This window comes from Erythrolamprus reginae, chromosome 2, assembly GCF_031021105.1.
Source record: "Erythrolamprus reginae isolate rEryReg1 chromosome 2, rEryReg1.hap1, whole genome shotgun sequence".
Lineage (NCBI taxonomy): Eukaryota > Metazoa > Chordata > Lepidosauria > Squamata > Dipsadidae > Erythrolamprus > Erythrolamprus reginae.
The window spans coordinates 86,134,535-86,155,279 of NC_091951.1; the positions used below are offsets into that span (position 1 = coordinate 86,134,535).

General features: G+C 40.2%; 1 protein-coding gene across 3 annotated transcripts in view; it reads left to right on the forward strand.

The window, feature by feature from the left end:
• Positions 1–19,813, forward strand: part of RAF1 (Raf-1 proto-oncogene, serine/threonine kinase) — a 78,962-nt gene extending 59,149 nt beyond the window's left edge. For all 3 annotated transcript variants that reach the window (XM_070738572.1, XM_070738574.1, XM_070738573.1), the window contains 8 exons: positions 2,611–2,728; positions 8,436–8,520; positions 11,903–12,079; positions 13,348–13,394; positions 14,484–14,602; positions 16,273–16,404; positions 18,050–18,184; positions 18,691–19,813. In XM_070738572.1, coding sequence (XP_070594673.1) covers positions 2,611–2,728; positions 8,436–8,520; positions 11,903–12,079; positions 13,348–13,394; positions 14,484–14,602; positions 16,273–16,404; positions 18,050–18,184; positions 18,691–18,831 — 954 coding nt within the window. In that variant the 3' untranslated portion in view covers positions 18,832–19,813. The remainder of the gene's footprint in view (positions 1–2,610; positions 2,729–8,435; positions 8,521–11,902; positions 12,080–13,347; positions 13,395–14,483; positions 14,603–16,272; positions 16,405–18,049; positions 18,185–18,690) is intronic.
• Positions 19,814–20,745: the final 932 nt, after the last annotated feature.

Here is a 20,745-nt window from a genome sequence, read left to right on the forward strand (position 1 = left end):
GGGATGGGGCGCCCACGCCCAGGGGATGATAGCTCAGGGCACGTGGTCCCCGGAGGAAGCTTCCAGGCCAATCAATTGGCTAGAGTTAAGAGCCGTTTCCCTGGCTCTGAAGCATTTCTCTCCTCGCATTCCCAACCGGCACGTTCTCATTCTCACCGACAACATTGCCACAAAAAGCCATATCTGCAGACAGGGGGGCACGAGATCCAAGGCTCTCATGAGGGAGGCCCTCAAGTTGGGCCTTTGGGCGGAAAAACATCTCCAGTCGCTCCTAGCCGATCACATCTCGGGGAGTCTCAACGTCCAGGCGGATTGGCTATCCCGAGCAACGATAGACCCAGGAGAGTGGAACCTCCATCAAGACCTGTTCCATCAAATCACCCTCAGATTCGGCCTACCAATCCTGGATCTCTTCGCGACCAATGCGAACGCCCAACTCCCTCGCTTCTATTCCAGATTTCCGTCCCCGGGAGCGGAAGCAATCAATGCCCTCCGGAGTCCATGGCCTCCAGGCCTACTCTACGCATTTCCTCCAATTCCAATCCTCCCGGACGTGATTCACAAGGTCCTCACCGAGAGGGCCCGAGTAATCTTAATCGCCCCTCATTGGCCCCGTCGGCCCTGGTTCGCGGATCTCCAACAGCTGTCCGTCCAGGACCCTTGGCGACTCCCCGTTTCGGGGGATATGCTGCGGCAGGGGGCCTCCTTCCATCCAGACCCGGAGTGGTTCCACCTCACCGCCTGGCTGTTATCAGGAGAGATCTAGAACTGCGTGGTCATGACCCCGATTCAGTGGAGGTCATTTTAAAGGCCAGAAGGGGTTCGACCAATCGAATCTACGACCACACGTGGTCCAAGTTTCACCAGTGGTGTATACAGGAAGGTCTCTCCCCTCTGTGCATCCCCATACACAGAATTATTTCCTTCCTTCTGCAAGGCTTCCATAAAGGACTCTCCACCAGCACCCTCCGGCGTCATCTGGCAGCCATTTCATCTGTCCTGGGGGGTCCCCGCAGACAGCCTCTCCGATCCTTTCCTGAAGTTCAGGAATTCCTCAAGGGCATAGCCAACCTCAGACCTTCCAAGGTCCACAGGTATCCATCCTGGGATTTGCCACGGGTTCTCCATTCCCTCACGCAGGCACCATACGAACCCCTAAAATCGGCGTCCCTCAGGTACCTATCCTTTAAGGTAGCTTTCCTGGTGGCTATTACCTCTGCTCGACGCATTTCGGAGCTGGCTGCCCTCTCAATCAGGCAGGACCTTTGTCAATTTCATCAGGACAAGGTAGTCTTGCGACTGGACCCCACCTTCTTACCCAAGGTCAGTTCCATGTTCCACAGATCTCAGGATATTGTCCTACCTTCCTTCTGCCTCCAACGAGACCATCCCTTGGCAATTAGATGGCACACCCTGGATCTCACCAGAGCGCTGAGAATCTATATCCAACGCACAGGACCCTTTCGGAGGTCAGAAGCACTTTTTGTAGCCTATCATCCCAGAGTCATGGGGGCCAAAGTGTCTTCAACAGTAATAGGCCGTTGGATCAGAGGGTCTATATCTAAGGCCTATGAGTCGGCCTCCCTCTCAGTTCCAAGGAACATCACAGCGCATTCCACCAGGAGCGCAGCCACCTCGGCCGCTTGGGCGACTCAAGCCCCGTTGGAGGAGGTCTGCAAAGCAGCCACTTGGGCCTCGCCAAATTCCTTCATCAGGCACTACAAGATTGATTCTTACGCTTCAGCGGACGCTGCCTTCGGCAGAAGGGTACTCCAATCCGTTATCTCACACGATAGCAAGCTAATCCCACCCTAGGGACCATCTATTGGGTATGTCCCATGTGACTGCTGGACCCGCTCCTTCAGTACGGAGAATAGGCGTTGATTGCTTACCTGAACGCCTCTTCTCGTACGGTGAGCGGGTACAGCAGTCACTTCCCGCCCTTGTATGTGTCTTCTTTACCTTTATATATTTTTCTTCCTCTAACAATGAGAGTTGAACACTACAGAGCTTCACAACTGAGCCTAGTCTATGGATTCGCGAATTCTGGGGAAGGGGCGGATCCGGCAAGCTTTTTTAATACTAGGCTCAGTTCCACCGGATTGGACATGAGCAACCCATGTGACTGCTGTACCCGCTCACCGTACGAGAAGAGGCGTTCAGGTAAGCAATCAACGCCTATTTTCATAAAATAGAATGTTTTCTTATTTTTAACTTGTAGTATTCTCCCATACCTTTGATGTTAGAATTGTAATGGTACCGTACTATATGCTCCAGCCTCTTGAGCTAGGGAAACTCACTGCCAACAATGCAGTGAGAATTAGAAAAGAAGTGGACAAATAGAAATGAAATTGCATTTATTTTTAGAAGTATGCAAGATGAGTTCTGTAACGTGAAACATTTTATTGGGAACAAAATTATCAGATGATCCATAGATTTCGGAACAGAAAGCTAATGATTTAATCCCCCCTCTCTCTTTTTTTGGAATTTAAATGCACAATTCAACTTTACACTTTGTACGGCAAATGTAGGTTGTGCATTCAAGTATCATGAAACATTTCATATATACTGTCATGCTGCCTGTACTAGAAATACTTGCTTGTTTTGCAGAGATCACGTGGACAGAGGGATTCAAGCTATTACTGGGAAATAGAAGCAAGTGAAGTTATGCTCTCAACCAGAGTTGGATCAGGCTCGTTTGGAACAGTTTATAAGGGAAAATGGCATGGTAGCTATTCAGTATTTTTCATTAACTTTTGAACTATTATTCATATATATAAAATAGCATAAAAGCACACTTTTGGCTCTCTATACCTTTGATATATTTTTGATTCACAAGTAAGTACTAAGGATTGTAATAATGTTTTTGATGAGTGGAGTGGTATACTAAATAAGAGATTAGTTATTGCTTCCAAAAATATATAATAGAAATAACAATACCATCTTTTTAAAAGGTGGGAATATGCACCCCATTACAAGGTTTGTAATGGGGTGCATGGGTCATAATTGAGGTGGTTTTAAGATGCAATAGTATATCCAGCTTCCTATGGCTTTCAAGTGTGTTGAAACATACAGAATAAGAAAGACTAGAAAAAGTGACTGGATACAGGCATCATCATAGGGTAAACATTTGATTCTGCTGATGCTCCGAAAAGGAATGACAATAAATAAATAAATGTGCATGTATATTTCTTTCCTGTTTTGGTGCCCATAGGATAGAGTGATTATGTATAAAGGTATTTACTGAGGAATGCCAGTTTGCTACCGAAAAAGCTGGCTTGACAGAGTTCAAATATTTATATAGAATGCAAATAGTTCAGGTTCCCATTGCCTCAGTTCAACTTAGTGTATCCATATCTAATAATCTGAGTGATACTTTAATCTGCTAATCAGCAATTTATACTGATTGGGGGGAAACCCAACATTTCATAATTGGAAATGTTCTACTTAAGAATTCATCTAGGGTGAAGCACATAACCAGGGCAGCATCAGATGTATACTGCAGACTAAATTGAATTGAATAAGACAGACTAAATAGATTAAAGGGAGTTCACAATTCATGAGGCTTTCTGAAGATAAGACATAGTCTAAAATGTTTTTTCAAGCACTTCACTAAGGATAAAACCAAAGCTAACCTGATAGAGTTTTACATTTTTTTTCTTTTTTCTTAAAAAATTGTGGATAGAAAAACAAGGAAATTTGGTTAGTTGTTTTTCCTGGGTTTCAATTTTAATTAGTTTTAGGTCAGTAGTTCAGAATATCCAGATCGATTGCATAATTCACTGTTATCTCAACTTTATTTTCCAAACCCATTGTTGATATATTATTCTAAGGGCAACAAGACTCAAATCCTTTTCCAAAGGAAACATTATTTCTTATTTGGTCAAAATAAAAATAGGCCACCTTCATGGCCCCTTTCTTGGTGATTCCCACTCAGGCTGGGAAGAAGAGGCAAGCAGGGCTTTTTAGGGAGTTATCCTAACCCAGCAGCAGCTGAGAGAGCCCGCCCATCTGACATCCAATAGAATGGGAGGGAGAACTCCCAATCCCAAGTTTAGTTTAAGAGAGTGTGTAATTCATAGTGCTTGGAATATTTGAGTTTAATAGCTTGGGGATGGCTTTGGCTCCCTCTTTTTGGCCTCCCCCCACCCTTGAGTGGGGCAAACTAGTTTGGGGAATAAGCATCCAGAGCAGCTCCCCACTTCAAGTCAAGGTTGGGTGCTGATATTCTCCCATTAGGAGAGCCAAACCCATTCTTGGTTTTGGTCCCAGGAGGCATTAGGGTGGTGTGCTGGCACTAAAACAGGTGAGGGGATTGCGTGCACATGCATGGGAGGAGCAGAAGGGTCGCATGCCCTGGGAGTTGCATGCACACGTGCAGGGAGTTATAATAATAATAATAATTTATTAGATATGTATGCTGCCCCTCTCCGAGGACTTGGGGCGGCTCACAACAGCAATAAGAATACAATACAATACAAATCTGATTAAACTCAAACTGAAACTCAAATCCAATATTAAGAAAAACAAGTTAAAACCCATTATTACCGCCCCGAGTCTGCGGAGACGGGCAGCATACAAATCTAATAAATTATTATTATTATTACTATTATTTATTATTATTATTATTATTATTATTATTATTATTATTAAAAACAATCTGTACTACACAATCACACCACACTCAAATGCTACAAGTCAGAAGGGGGAGATTAGTCCCCCCATGCCTGGCGACATAAATGGGTCTACAACATCTTGTGGAGGCGAAGAGGGTGGGGGCAATTCGAATCTCCGGGGGGATTTGATTCCAGAGGGCGGGGACCACCACAGAGAAGGCTCTTCCCTGGGTCCCGCCAGAAGACACTGTTTCGTTGACAGGACCCGGAAAAGGCCAACTCTTTGGGACCTAGTTGGCTGCTGGGATTTGTGCGGCAGAAGGCGGTCCCGGACTTTATAGGTCATGATGCATGTGCAGGGGGTGGGGCCTTCAGGGAATGCATTGTATTATGGGTGTTGGCATGCAAGTGTGCACAGTTGCATGCACATGCTTTTGGCACGCAAGGAAAAAAGGTTAGCCATCACTGGAATAGATACATCTAAGTACATACATAGCAGTTTAATCCATTTAATCCATGCTGTTGTTGGACTTTATGTACATTAATATTATTGCTGCTCTTGCATAAACTTTATACCGAGGTGAGAGTTGAAGTGAGAATTCAAAAGTTGAAATTAAATATAAAAATTAAGATGAAGCCTTTAAAACCCCCCAGAAAATGTGTTTTTAGAAGCATTTAAGCCACTCCATTCTTTTGTTCTTCCACCCCAACTGACTGTTATTTAAGTATTTTTATACTTAAGTGTTTTAAACTACTATGATCACACTCATTTCTGTTTGATTCATTTTAATTGTTTAAGGCAGTTTCTCTTCTCCTTCAGAAACTAGATTTTAAGTGACTAAATTTGAGTTTCTGTGTGATATGATGCATGTAAGAGAGCCATTTCTTCTTGAATTCAATTAGCTTCTGTTCTAAATATGTAGTCAGATTTTCCATTGCTGCACCTTCTCCAATGTTTTCCAATCTTGTATTGTCAATACAAGATCCCTGTAGTTTTTTGGAATTTGTAGTTTGAATATTTAGTACTGATTTGTTTTTTGGGAGTTAGTATTTTTGCCTGGCTAAAGATTGCAAGTGAGACTCTTCTATGGACAGGCTTTCAAAAAGAGCTGTTTGATGCTTTCCGTCTTTAAATGCTAGATGCATGCCACCAGGTTTGATGCTTTCCGTCTTTAAATGCTAGATGCATGCCACCAGGTTTGATGCTTTCCGTCTTTAAATGCTAGATGCATGCCACCAGGTTTGATGCTTTCCGTCTTTAAATGCTAGATGCATGCCACCAGGTTTGATGCTTTCCGTCTTTAAATGCTAGATGCATGCCACCAGGTTTGATGCTTTCCGTCTTTAAATGCTAGATGCATGCCACCAGGTTTGATGCTTTCCGTCTTTAAATGCTAGATGCATGCCACCAGGTTTGATGCTTTCCGTCTTTAAATGCTAGATGCATGCCACCAGGTTTGATGCTTTCCGTCTTTAAATGCTAGATGCATGCCACCAGGTTTGATGCTTTCTGTCTTTGCCGAAACCAGAGCAGAGAAGACCAGGAGAAAATAGAATTACTGCTTTGGCCTACCTTCATATTGAGAAGAAGTCTTAGCTATGCATTATACTTGCTAGAGGAGGCTTCCCTGCTCAAAGTGGCAAAAACAATTATTGACATTTTCCTTCATAAAAATTGTGCTTCAACACATCCTTTCCATTACTCTGATGAGGGGGAAAGTATATATGCTATTGTTTGAACCTTTTAAGACTGGGACAGTTTCCAGGAATACAGCATTTGTAACAGTGGCTAGAATCCAAAGAGCTACTTAACAGCCCCCATGTGCTTGGGTATTCTGTGCGAGACCTCCTACTGCTTCTTTTTAATCGAATAGACCCCTGGGCCATTATGCAACTTGTACTGAGAATTTTTAAATATTTTAACAGGGTTGGCTGGCAGTGTTCAGGGTGAAGGAGGGAAAGGGAGAAGGTCGCTGCTTCACAAACTGAAAGAATCTTCGGGTTATGTAACCGATGGAGATCTTTGCACTCTGATCTGCATATTATTTTAAGCACAACTGATGTTTGTCTCCTCTGTTCTGCAGAGATCTACGCTACATGTGTTGTTTATGCAATCATTTACTATACAGTGAACCCTCGAGTTTCGCTTCCTCGAGCATCGCGAAAGGGCTATATCGCTAGTTTTCAACCCGGAAGTAAACTCCACCATCTGCGCATGCGTGCCTTTTTTCTATGGCCACGCATGCGTAGATGGTGGAGTTTCCCGCCGGGCAGATAAGCTGCTGGGCGGCTTCCCTGGGTCTTCCCCCTCTTGCCCCGGTACGGCGGCGCAAGCAACGGCGTGGGCGGGCGGGCGGCACGTGCGGGGACACCCCAGCTCCGCTTCCCAGCTGGGAAGCAGCCCCAGCAACGGCGTGGGCGGGCGGTGCGCGCGCGCTTGGGGAAACCCCAGCTCCGCTTCCCAGCTGGGAAGCGGCCCCAGCAACGCGCGCGCGCTTGGGGACATCCCAGCTCCGCTTCCCAGCTGGGAAGCGGCCCCAGCAACGGCGTGGGCGGGCGGTGCGCGCGCACTTGGGGAAACATACTCCTGCGCAGTATGGCTGTGCCGCATGACTGTGCATGTGCTTCGCATGTGCACACACACGCAGTGGGGGGAAAGGAAAATCCTCCCCCAAATATTGGGGGGGGGGATCAAAGTTTTTAAAAAGATAGGTGGATTTTGTAGCCACATATTTATTCCATGATGACCACTGTATTTTCAGAAGTCTTCAGAAAATGCCAAAGTTCAAAAATGTCAATATTTTTCCCAGCTTGCTTTCTTCAAAGTTCAGTTTTTATTTCCATAGAACAGGGAATGTTCTATGTCAGTGGTGCCCAACCTTTGTGGCTTGGAGACCCTTCTGGGTAGGGTGGGAGAAAAGAACTGGGCCAGGTGAGTGGTTGGCCATTATGCATGTTTATGCAGCTCAACTCCTGTGAGTAATGGGCCAGAGGGCACCCCTATGCACACGCAGTTCAACTGCAAGTTGAGTCTCATGCACATGTGTGCCAACCTACCCCTTGTGCGAGTTCAGCTGCACCTGCATGCATGCCAGCCAACATCTTCTGACTAGGTTCCAAATAGGCCACAACCTGGGGGGCATTGGGAACTCCTGTTCTATCACAGGGATATCATTGCCTTGCCCTGCTCTAATTTCTGTAGGTATAGACACATCATAGCATCGAAATATCTTTTCCCAGGGCCTTCAATCCTGCTCTACAAGTGCTAATCACGGCATATTTTTAAATTGTTTGTTTATTGCTGATAGCTTATGTCTTTTAGGATCAATTAACCACAACTTCAGTATTTTCATTCTCAATTCCAAGGCTGGTTATTGTGCTCATTATCATTAGTCTATTCTTTTTTATATTAATTTCAGTCCTGGATTTTCACTCCTTGACTTTAACATTAGAGCTTGCAGATTCTTTATGGTTTTGGTTATCAGAGTAATTTCATTGACATAGTGCAGGCTTATTGATGTTCCCCCCCCCTCCAGTTTTAGCCAAATTGGTATTCTCTCTAAGGGGGAAAATACTTTTGTGTTTTCAATATCAAAGGTCCATTTTATAGATCTCTGTCAATAAATATACATTTTTATGAGACAGCCTGATGCAGAGGAATTAACCTTCTGGCTTTATACTTTCCACTGTAACTGGCATATTGTTTTCAAGTTCTCCCTTGCTATAATAGCTGTTGTGTAAATACATAAAAAGTCTGCACTTGAGATTTTTTCCATGATTGATTTTGGTGTTATGCTTATTACTGATTTATTTTTGCAGGTGATGTAGCAGTAAAGATCCTAAAGGTTGTAGATCCAACTCCAGAACAATTTCAAGCCTTTAGAAATGAAGTAGCTGTATTAAGGTAAAATAATACTCGGATTTCAATGCAGTGAAAAATGCTGGTGGGGAGAATTTAAAAAGTTGATTGATTATGTTATGTCAAATCAATGTTGATTCTTCATGACCACATAGGTGGATCTCCAGGATGAAAAAATAGAAAATTGTTAATGTAATAATTTTAACAAATATTTTAAGGAAAGCTAGTAGGTAGTTCTTTTCCATTTTAACATTAAAAATAAAAGGCATTGAAATCAGCATGCTTTGTTCAAATACAGTGATCCCTCGTTTATCGCAGGTGTTCAGTTCTAGGACCACCTGCAAGAAAAGAAAATCCGCGAAGTAGGATTTTTTTCTCTTTCCCCTCCCCCACACATTGTCCCTCACATGCCGGTGTTGTCACACCTCTCCCCAGAGGACCCCCTGCGCCAGGCGAATCGGCTTCCCATCCAGATCCTGAAGATACTGAGCGCCCACAGCGGTCACCTCCTACACCCGGAATACCTGCAGCCACTCTCCTCCATGCCCGTCAGCCCCATCGATGTCAGTGCCAGGTCCGACCTCCTTTTGCCCATCTAGCTGGGCCCTTTTCCCCCCCCCCCCCCGCCTCTCGGCCACGCACGCTTGCAACTCCTTGCCCAGCTGCTTCCCTGGGCCGCAGAGCTTCTGGAGCCCCATCTGGCTCTCCTTCCTCCCCCCTTAGTTCAGGGATCTCTGCTCCCTGCTGCCTTCAAACTGATTTGACTGGCCGGCCTGTTGACGCTGGGGGGGGGGGGGGATGACAAAATAAAGAGGTGTTGAGCAGCAGAATTTATTTATTTATTATTTATTACTTGGATTTGTATGCCGCCCCTCTCCGAAGACTCGGGGCGGCTCACAACATGTAAAAAGACAAATCATAAGTAATCAACAATTTAAAATTTTAAAGATTTAAAAACCCCCACAAACTAACAGACTCACACACAAGCATACCATATATAAATTCAACGTGCCCAGGGGGGGGGGATGTTTCAATTCCCCCATGCCTGACGGCGTGGCACAAAGTTCAAAGTTGGAAAAGAAGGTGCTGAAGAGCTCGACACATCTTTCTTTTGTTGTCCCCCTGTCCCTGCCATTAACAGGCCAGCCAGCCAAATTAGTTCGGCTTGAAGGCAGCAGGGAGCAGAGATCCCTGAACTGGGGGTGGGTGGGTGGGAAACGAAGGAGAACTATATGGGGCTCTGGAAGCGCTGCGGCCCAGGGAAGCAGCCGGGCAAGGAATTGAAAGCGTGTGCGGCCGAGAGGCAACCCCCACCCCCCCAGCTATGCAGGCAAAAGGAGGATTGGACCTGGCACGCGCCTTGATGAGGCTGACGGGCACAGAGGAGAGCGGCTGCAGGTATTCCGGGTGCAGGAGGTGACCCCTGCGGGTGCTCGGTATCTTCAGGATCCGGATGGGAAGCCGGTTCGCCTGGCACAGGGGGTTCCTGCGGGGAGAGGTGCGAGAACACTGGGCACGTGAGGGACAATGTGTGTGGGGGGAGGGAGAGAAAAAAACCTGCGATGCACCAAAGTTGCGAACAGTGTACCGCGAAGTGGCGAGGGATCATTGTATCTACAATGTACTCTGCATATACATGGGCAGTAACAACTTTGAGTTTAGATATAATATCGCATTTATTCCAGATTCCTGGAATTTTATGTTGAAAAATAAAATAGAGAAAATTGCAGAATTTCATTGTTAGAAAGCATTGTTTCTTAAAATTATCCTGTCAGTTTTGTTGCTTAGATTGTAGTTAAGTTTAAAATGCATTGCACTTACACATCTAAGCAACTATCAGTAATAAAATACACCAAAATGTGTGTGTATATATATGCGTGGATAGATAAATAGATAGATAGATAGATAGATAGATAGATAGATAGATAGATAGATAGATAGATAGATAGATAGATAGATAGACAGACAGAGAAATAAAAAGCTAAAGTAATATATAAAAACATATAAAATGTATTAACATAAAGCAATACTTGGACTTTTCAAAATTTAAGCGATATTTCCATTACATCATGGTTAATATATAGATTCTAACTACCAAAGATTTCTCTTCATCAGTAAATGTAAGTTGTTGCCCTTAGTTATCCTGTCTAATGTGTGCTGTGATTTGGAGAAAAACATGTCTTGACTATTTCTTCAAATATAACCCAATTGTAATGTTTTCTATCTGAACTCAAATTTTAGTTGATGCCATTCCAAAGTCAAAGGACTGCATTTGGGGCCCATTATCGGACCAGAAATATATGTCTTAATTAAAATATTCAAAAATAAGATAGCTATGCGTGAAATGTTTTTAATTCATCCAGAATATAATTACCTTCCTTCATACAGGAAAATTAAAGATGGCAGCTATAATTCTTTTACCTTGTCTTTCAAATGCTGAACTGCCCAGCATGGAAGATAGTTCTTTCGAATACTGAACTCTATTCAGCAGGGAGAACAGTTCTGAGATATTTCAGTTTCTTAAAATATTTCATAACTTTCCTGTTAATTTACCATATTGAGGTGGAATCTCTTTGAAAGGCCATTTTTTAAATTTAGTGATTGATGGTTAGTAACCAAGCAATTAATTTTAATGCTCTCCTTGGTTGAGATACTGTAATGGCTGTATTATCTCTTGGCAACAGACTGCATTAAAGCATGATCCCAAGCTGTATTTGTCCCGAGTGCTTATGAAGTGACAGATAATGGGCTTTCTGCCCAAAGCTCTATTTTTCAAATGATCTGAATTTTTTTGGTACTGTCAGGCATGAAAGATCAGGACCACACATGTAGTGCCAATTAAAATGATTCATTATTAATCATGCCTCTATACAAGAATCTATTCAACTATCTTGGCATTAGATATGGGTCAGCAGATTTCAAGGGGGGATTTGGACTTTGTTCATCTGTGGCAAACATAGATTCTCTACACTAATGCCTCTTTTGACTCTGCATACAGGTTTTGTTCCTCCTTATCCTACAAGTGGAGGAGTATTAATATTGTTAGTATAAACATGTTTGTTCTTTTAATCTATGATTTTATGAAGATATTAAGTAAATGAGAAACAAAATGAAATTCTGTGTGACATAAATGAAAAGCAATGAAATAAACATCTACTCAACCCTATACAAATTAAGGGACCCTGGCAGGTGGGAGAATCATATGGTTTTTACCATGCCTTAGTACCATATACTAATGCATGCAGCCCTAGTAACTTTAAAAGAATATTGTTTTGGAATTACAGAAAAATTAAAACTAAATGTCTATCTCTCACATTTGTTTTGCATTATATTGTAGAACCCATGTGAAGCTGGACTTTTGGCATTTTTATTGATGTTAAGGTGTTTAAAATTTCAGCTGAATATACTTTTTATTTGTCTCTGGCAGGAAAACTCGACATGTTAATATTCTACTATTTATGGGCTACATGACTAAAGATAATCTGGCCATTGTCACACAGTGGTGTGAAGGAAGTAGCCTCTATAACCACCTACATGTTCAGGAGACCAAGTTTCCAATGTTACAGCGTATTGATATTGCAAGACAGACAGCACAAGGAATGGAGTAAGTAGGCTTAATGATAACGGTCCTTGTTGCATTGAGAGGTTGTTGAAGTGCGGTTGGTTGCTCAGGGGAACAGAAATGATCCTAGAGGAAACGTTATCTTAAGTTTTTGGCAAAGCCTTTTGTGATGACACACATTGCTTAGAGATAGCAATCTAATAAAGGAGAATATTTGTAGCTCAGTGCTGAAATGAGAAGTCTTTAGTACTCTCTGAGCTTGGTTGTTTTCTTGCAAAGTTTTCATTACCTAAATTAGGCAACATCATCAGTGCTAGTGCAATGATGTTACCTAGTTTGGGCAATGAGGCATCTGCAAGAAAACAAGCTCAGAGAGCACCAAGTACCCCTCAGGTTGCAATCCGTCAGGCCCGCCTCCGCTCACAAGTTCAAGTTCTTGCACTCACACTCACAGATCCATCATGTTGTCCAATCTTCTTTTGCCATGCTGGCAGAGTTCACACATCTTTTTCCGTTCAAGTGCAGAGACAAAGGATGATATTGGCTTTCCAAAAAGAATTTGTTATGGCTACATCCTAGCAACTTCATAGAATCCCCTCTCCCATTTTCCCAAAATAGAAAGTGCATAATAGAATAGCATAGAGTGTTGGCAGGCCTAACATCCCAAATAAAATGACTTTGGCCTGTCAGCAGTAATTCTTGAGAGCAAACCTCCCTTTTATTTCACATAGGCGTTCACCCACCAGCTAATTTCTCAAACCCCACCCACCCCTTTAATATGTCAGCCAATAGCAAGCATGCATCAAAGGAAAAAACCCATGCTGGAGATCCGACTGACACAATCTCTGGTTGCTGTTAATCCAAGGACTTACTTGCAACTTTCTGCCAGTTTCCATCAAGAAAAAAAAGCCAACAGATAATAACAAATCTAGATAATTCACAAGTGGCTCCTGTGGCATGGTGCAAGTACAGTTGAGTGGGAGGGGGGTGACTTCTGCCAGGGTGGGAGAACACCCGAGTGGCTGCTGCAGTGCCACACAAGTGAGATGGGTGGATGTTAATGAGTACGAAATCTCCAGGATCTTAGTGTAGCTGGGCTCTGGAGGAGAAAAAAACATTTGGAATAGGAGTGACTTACAAACAGTTCCTAAATGAGTGATCGTTAAGTTAGGGCTTCCTATATTTCTCTTTGTAGAGAAAGGAAATGATTCTGCATGGGTAGAATTGTTTGTCTAAATCAATTTGGGGAAGGTAATTCAGTTGCTTATTGCTGTTGAGATTTATCAAATTTATCAAATTTCTGTTTATAGCTACTTGCATGCAAAGAATATAATACACAGAGACATGAAATCAAATAGTATCCTTTCTACTTGTGAGATTTCTAATAGTCGGTTGATTAAGACAATAAAGAAGCTTAGTACCGCTAATTAAAGGTAGAGATTTGGTGTGATCAAGATGACTGGTGTTGACAAAACAAATAAACCTTTCCGCATTCATTCAGTATTTTGATACTAATTAGGGCTGAAAATTAGTATAAAAAGTCTCACAGAATGCAACACTGCATACAGTCCCTAATGGAAAAGTGCTTGTATTTAAACGTTAGACTTGTACTGCTTGTAGACAAGTTCTTATGCAGTATTTTTTTTTAAATACAGTGCCCTTAAAAGAGGGGCTCTGGAGCTGTATGTGGCTCTTTCATCCCTCTGCTGCAGCTCCTTGTTGCCAGTGGGGTCTACAATTGATAGGGCTTTCGGTTAGGACAGGTAGGGGAAAAAGGATACCGTGCTAGAAGGAGTCTTTATGGTGGGAGAACCAGACTTCCAGTCAGCTCCAGAATTGAATGTGGGGCTTCTGGTTAGGACCTTTGAGGCTCTTTGTGTGTTTAAGGTTGCTGACCCCTGCCTTAAGACAATACTTCTCTGCAAAAAGAGATAATTTAACTAAAAGTTAAAATAATAAAAATATGTATAAATACATATAACAAATAATAAAGTGTTCATATCATAAATCCAATGATAAATCAGTTGAGAGTAGTGAGTGCCAAACAATCAATAAATGTTACACAATTTATTTCTTAGCCTTTCTCTCAAATCAAATTGACGGTAACAAGAGGAAAAGTGTTGTGGACCTATTTCTAAATCTTGAGTTTTGTAGGTGGGAAGAGAGGCAGACAGTGATCTTTTTATTTAGCAAAACACAAACATAAACGGTAGTCACCTTTTTGAAAGTATAGAGTCACCTTTTTGATGACGTATAGAGAGTATAGAGTGTATACATAAGTGGCTCCTTCAATTAATAATGTATATTTTATAAATATATTAATTGCTATAAATATTACAGCTAACAATATGGGTAGTCTAAATACATTGGCTAAACCTATTTGCAAGTGGGACAGTGCTTGGTAATTCAAAGAATGGTCCAGACGTGTTCCTTAACAATTGTAAAGATATATTTCTTCATGAAGACCGAACAGTGAAGATAGGAGATTTTGGCTTGGCAACAGTCAAATCCAGATGGAGTGGTTCTCAACAGGTGGAACAGCCTACAGGATCTGTTCTCTGGATGGTAAGGTCTCAAGTATATAGGGGGAAAAAGGATTAAACAATGCGTAAGTGCTCTAATGAAGATTTGTACAACAAATTTGGGGGGGGGAAATAATCCCCAAAATATTTATTTTTATTATTTATTTATTTATCAATCAGATTTGTATGCCGCCCCACTTCGCAGATTCGTGGTGGCTAACAACAATAATAATACAATGTAAACAAATCTAATATTTAAGTTAATTTAAAAAACCCCAATTTAAGAAACCAATCATACATACTGACATACCATGCATAAATTTTATAAGCCTAGCGGGAAGAGAAAGTCTCAATTCCCCCATGCCTGACGACAGAGGTGGGTTTTAAGGAGCTTACGAAAGGCAAGGAGGGTGGGGGCAATTCTGATATCTGGGGGGAGTTGGTTCCAAAGGGTTGGGGCCGCCACAGAGAAGGCTCTTCCCCTGGGTCCCACCAAACGACATTGGAATAGAGAACACTAATATAGTGTTCTCTATTCCAATGCAGCTGTTTTTCTTTGTCATGAAAGATCCAGGTTTCTGATGCTGCAGCGTTAATAGTATGTTTGTGTTTACGGAATATAGGGCCCATCAAACAAAGTAATAATTTTGCTTCAAGGCCTGATTTGGATTTAGGACCAGACTGTATAGCCGGCATTTATGTACAATTTCACACTTTCCATCCCTGCCTTCAAGAATGTGGGGCATCTTTCATTATAGTAACCCTACAGTATTTTCTTCAACTTTCCATTATATTTATATATAATATATCCATTATATTATATCCATGCAGAAGATTGGTGCTGGTGAATCTTTTGTCCCAGTCTTTTGTATCCATTCAATGCTATAGGCAACACCAGATACTTTCTTTGAAAATCCTGCGTAGAAGTCCACATTCTTAATTTAATTTGCTGGTCAACCATCTTGGTCACTGACAGATATCATAAAGAAAAAAAAAGGAAGATAAAAGTAGTTTACAGTGTTCCCTTGACTTTTGCGGGGGATGCGTTCCAAGACCGCCCATGAAAGTCAAATTTCCGCAAAGTAGAGATGCGGAAGTAATTACACTATTTTTGGCTATGAACAATATCGCAGGACATCCCTTAACTTTAAATCCCTAAATTACAATTTCCCATTATCGTAACAACCTTTAGATTAGTACTCACCATTATTACATGGAAGAAGATACTTAATGATCCTGAAATGTATTAACATAATTATTTATTAACAATAATTTGGCGATGACGTATGACATCACGGGCAGGAAAAACCGTGCTGTAGAAAAAAAACACGAAGTATTTTTTAATTAATATTTTTTGAAAAACTGTGGTATAGACTTCGTGAATGTCAGACCTGCGAAAGTCCTGCGAAAGTCCAGGGAACACTGTAGATCCAAACCATTTGCCTTATGTTATGCTGTGTGACCTTTAATTATTTGAACCTCTACTTTTTATGCATAACATTGCTTGCATTGAAAGGTAATAGTGAATGGGCATGCATGTATGATCTTACACCCAATTTAAATATGTTAAAAATTATTTAAAAAGTTTAACTCTGTTCTAGACTACAATTATGGCTGTCAGTGGTGGTGTATGGACAAAAAAGTATGGGCTTTAGGGTGGGTTGCTATAATTTGTTTGGTTTTTAAAAAAAAATCATTTTATGTTTCCTAAAGGCACCAGAAGTAATTCGAATGCAAGATAGCAATCCATTCAGCTTTCAATCAGATGTGTATTCTTATGGAATAGTGCTATACGAATTGATGACAGGAGAGTTGCCATATTCACATATTAACAATAGAGATCAGGTGAGAAATTATTATTTTTTAATAGAGTGCTTTATATTTTTTTATCAAGTGTTTGTTTTTAAATTATATTAGAAGTAACAAAGTAAAAAATTCACACAGTTAAGAGTTGTATTTGGATTATATCTATCTGATGTTTTATTGCATGCTTTCTCAACAATATTGCAATGGTTTCTATTTTACAGTGCCTTAAGTCAGTGTAATGCCATCATCTTTGTCCTAAGCTCTTTCATTGTGAGCCACTACAGGATTCATCTATTAAAAATATAGAATTAGAGTTTCCGTATACTGAACTAACTACGCTTACTGGTGTTTTCGCATTGTATATTCTTATAGTTTGCTTTAATTTGCTTTGGTCTTCTGATTGTTCTTTTAATCAGAGACTAGAAGTACTTGTGCACTCTTCTTTCCCCCCTTTATATTCTACTTTACCCAGATACCATGAATAATTATGCTAGTTGGGAGAAAGGCCTGGAATTGTTTTAGAACAGTGAGATATGATGGAATCAACGATAAAAAAAATCTAACCAATCTACTGTAGTTTTTAAAGAGAATGATGACCCATGCATGCTAGGTTTTAACATTTTCACTTGGCATGATAAATACAACAATAAATGAGTGGCCCTTGCTCCTGAATGGAAGCTAAAGAGCCAGGGATTTCACTGGAAAGCATTCCCAGTCATTCCAAATCCATGGAAGAACTGCTGTGACAAGAATTGACAATTCTTGAGCAGCAGCTGAAGGGTGTGAAAGCCCATTCTTGGCTACTGATTAATAAATATACTGTAAATGGTGTCACTATGCAGGAGCAAAGTTGATACAGTCCTGCCTTTTTCTTCAAGGATGAAGGGGAATTTACTTCTAATTGTGCCTCATGTCCTGTTTGGCATTTGGACTCTGAGTCCTTCTGTCAACCTAGTCTAGTCTAAGGCCTCTTTCTTACAGGGAAGTTTTAAGAAGCGCAACATTTGTTCCTTCCTTGAGAAGGCTTTGGAGTCTAGTCCAAAGGCTTGAAACTGCTAATCTTTGTATTTGTTGAGTACAACAGTTCTTTAGCTCCTACTGATAAGGATTTTTGACTCTTTGATTAGCTTCTACATTCTATATTGTAACGAGAAAACAAATGCTTCAGCAAGGTCTGTAGTTCAGGAAAGTTATCCCTCCATTCTCTAGTAGCAGAATTTAATAGGTACAATATAGGCTCACTCTGCATTAGCCCATCCTTCTAATTATTTTCTCCTTGATGTGAATAATATAGAATGTTTATTACATTTTAGTCAAGATGGCAGTAGCTGTAGTTCGCATTTCTATCAACTTCCATCCACTTTTTTATGCCATAACACATCTGAAAAAAAATTGAATTTCCAGTCCTGCTGTAGTCTGTTTCACTGATTGTATTTTTCTTTTCCTAACCTGGCAAGTGACTCCGATGGAATTTAATTTAGTGCAGTTGTAATGGCTACAACTAGAAAATGCAAGGGTCTGGATATACTCTTTTTGTATGAATGCCTACTGTCCAGAATTTAGCATCTGCTTATTTACTCTTTTTTTTTAATGTGAATTATGAAACACATTGATGCACATTTTCACATTTATAAATCTGATACACATTTACATTTACAAAAATATATTTATTTGTAATTTGTAGATCATTTTTATGGTTGGTCGTGGTTATACATCGCCTGATCTCAGTAAACTATACAAAAACTGTCCAAAAGCTATGAAGAGGCTTGTAGCAGATTGCGTAAAAAAAGTGAGGGAAGAGAGACCTCTTTTTCCACAGGTGAGTATAGTTTTATGATACATTTGAATAAAACAAGATTAGAAAAAAAAGCATATACATTCCACGATTTGCAAATTTAAAAAAAAGAAAACTTCTGCTCTGTTATTGAACTCTTTGATTTGGAAAATGATCATGTTATATTATATTATATTATATTATAATTTAATAATTTGGATAATTTCCAAAATATACAAAATTATAATAAATTGGATATTATACCATATAATATTACATAATATTTATTATATTATAAAAATGTATTTGTAATTATATTATAATAAATAAATATTTATTATATTATAATAAATTGGATAATTTCCAAAATATACAAAATTATCAACTCATAAGTTATTCCCATTATAGTTATCAGGTTTTCTTTTGTGTATCTATAATGTTAATGTTTCTAATGTTCACATGCTGCATATAATATTCAAAATATAGTCTAGGGATATGTTCTTTCTGAAAAATAAAAACATATCTTCCTTCCTTTTCTCATCGTCTTCCAGATATTGTCTTCCATTGAGCTGCTGCAACATTCTTTACCCAAAATTAACCGAAGTGCTTCAGAACCTTCTCTGCATCGTGCAACTCATACCCAGGACATAAATTCATGCACATTGACTTCAACAAGGTTGCCTGTGTTCTAGGAGATCCACGCGCAGTCTTCACAGTTCTCCCCAATAACAGTTATTTTATAGCAGTTGTGTGTTGAAAGCTTCAATCTACAGAATTGAACAGCCAGCATGGGATTCACCTGGGTGCCAATTTTAAGAATGAGCTGCTATGAATTTCTGCTGTTCTAAGCCTACAGGGACAAAACTCCATGTTGCCTTTTGCTACCGTTTATCTTATGGAAATAGTGCACAGACTGTATAAAAAGTTCTATTGCTATTTTTTATAGATGCACTTGAGCCTTATTTTTTCCCCATATGCAAAAAACAAAAAAAAGGACAAAGGAAAAAAAGTATTACCTTTCTGGTTTCAACTCTTGCATTCTGCTGAACAAATTGTGGGGTTTTTTTGTATAGCAACAGCGTTTGAGAAAAGGCAATGCAAATGGTGCTGTTTTTCTTATACCTTAAGAACATTCTGGCTTGAAGAAATTGTAACTAAAATACCAATTTGTAAAGATGACTTAAGGGAAGAGAGAAATGCAAGCTCATGGAAGTGTCCCCAACTGAGCATTTGTCAGATTAAAGTTTCATCACTACAAATAATTTTGCACATAGGAAAAAAATCATTTTAAGATGGGATGTATATTATAACTAGTACTACTTCTCAGAAGCTGGCACAATCTTGCTACAATCTTCATAAGATATCATAAACTTATTGGGTACTTGAGACTTATTTCTTGCAGCACCTGGAGGTTTCAGTTAAGACAGTTTTGTGGGAGGAGAAAGAAATAAGTAACGTCAGTATATTTCTCCAAACTGTCCTTAGACTGTTTGGGAAACACCCCACCCTTTTTTTTTCTTTCTGAGATGCACTATAAGGAAATTTGGCATATACAGGATTTTTTCTTTGCTGATTTGGGTTTTAATTTGTTTTTATTGCTCCCGAGAGAAAAACATTTATTGTAAACCCAGGTTCTTCTGATTATCTTATTTTAATAAATAAATTAAATTGAAATTTGTCATTGATTTGTTTCTTTCTGACTGCTTCACACACGACAGGTTTGGTCTCCCAGTATGTGTATGTATGTATTTAGATATCCAATCAAATCCATAAATTCTACTTTATCAAGTACTGTACTTTAAAGGGAAGAAAGGGAATAAAAAATCATGAATTGTATTTAAAAAAAACCACCACCATCATGTTTACAGCTTTTCACTGTGTATTGTCCTGAAAATAGCTGACATACTTTGCTGAGTTCAGACTTGCACTCAACCGATTTCCATGACTGTGGAAAGTAGGGAGGAGTGATTTGTTCTTCTGTAGGCTTCTGTGATTTTCTATACAAGAACAAAATGCCTTTCTTCTGATAGCCAGATATAACTGGGTCTATCCATTTCATACTGTGAAAATTGCTCATTGTACTTCCAAAATCTCTCTCATTAAAATGAATTACTGAAGCAGAAGATTGAGTCATTCCATATATAAGTACTATATTTAATGTTAATTCCCTTTGAACTGTGTTGTACATTTCTAATTTATCTCACACAGATAACAATTTATGCAGCTTGCTCTAGTCCATTGTTTCCTGATCTGGATATTTGTCAGATGTATGGATTTCAACTCTCAGAATTTTTTCTGCCATTGCTGAGCATCCGGAGTTAAAATCCACTCATCTTCACAATGCTGCAAAAAAATAGAATAGAATTAAAGTTGGCAGACTAGGGGTTTGTTATGGTGTTTGATTTTTCAGGCAGAGAATGCATAGATACTTGTACCGTACTACCGTGCCCAGAAGTCATAATGTTGCTGCAATTGTGCAAATATAAGGATTGTTACGTTAGAGTTCAACTAATCATCACAGGCTAATGTGCACTTTACATTCTGTGAGTGTTGTCATATTAATATTAATATGCTGCATGAATCCCAGCGACCAGTTAGGTCCCACA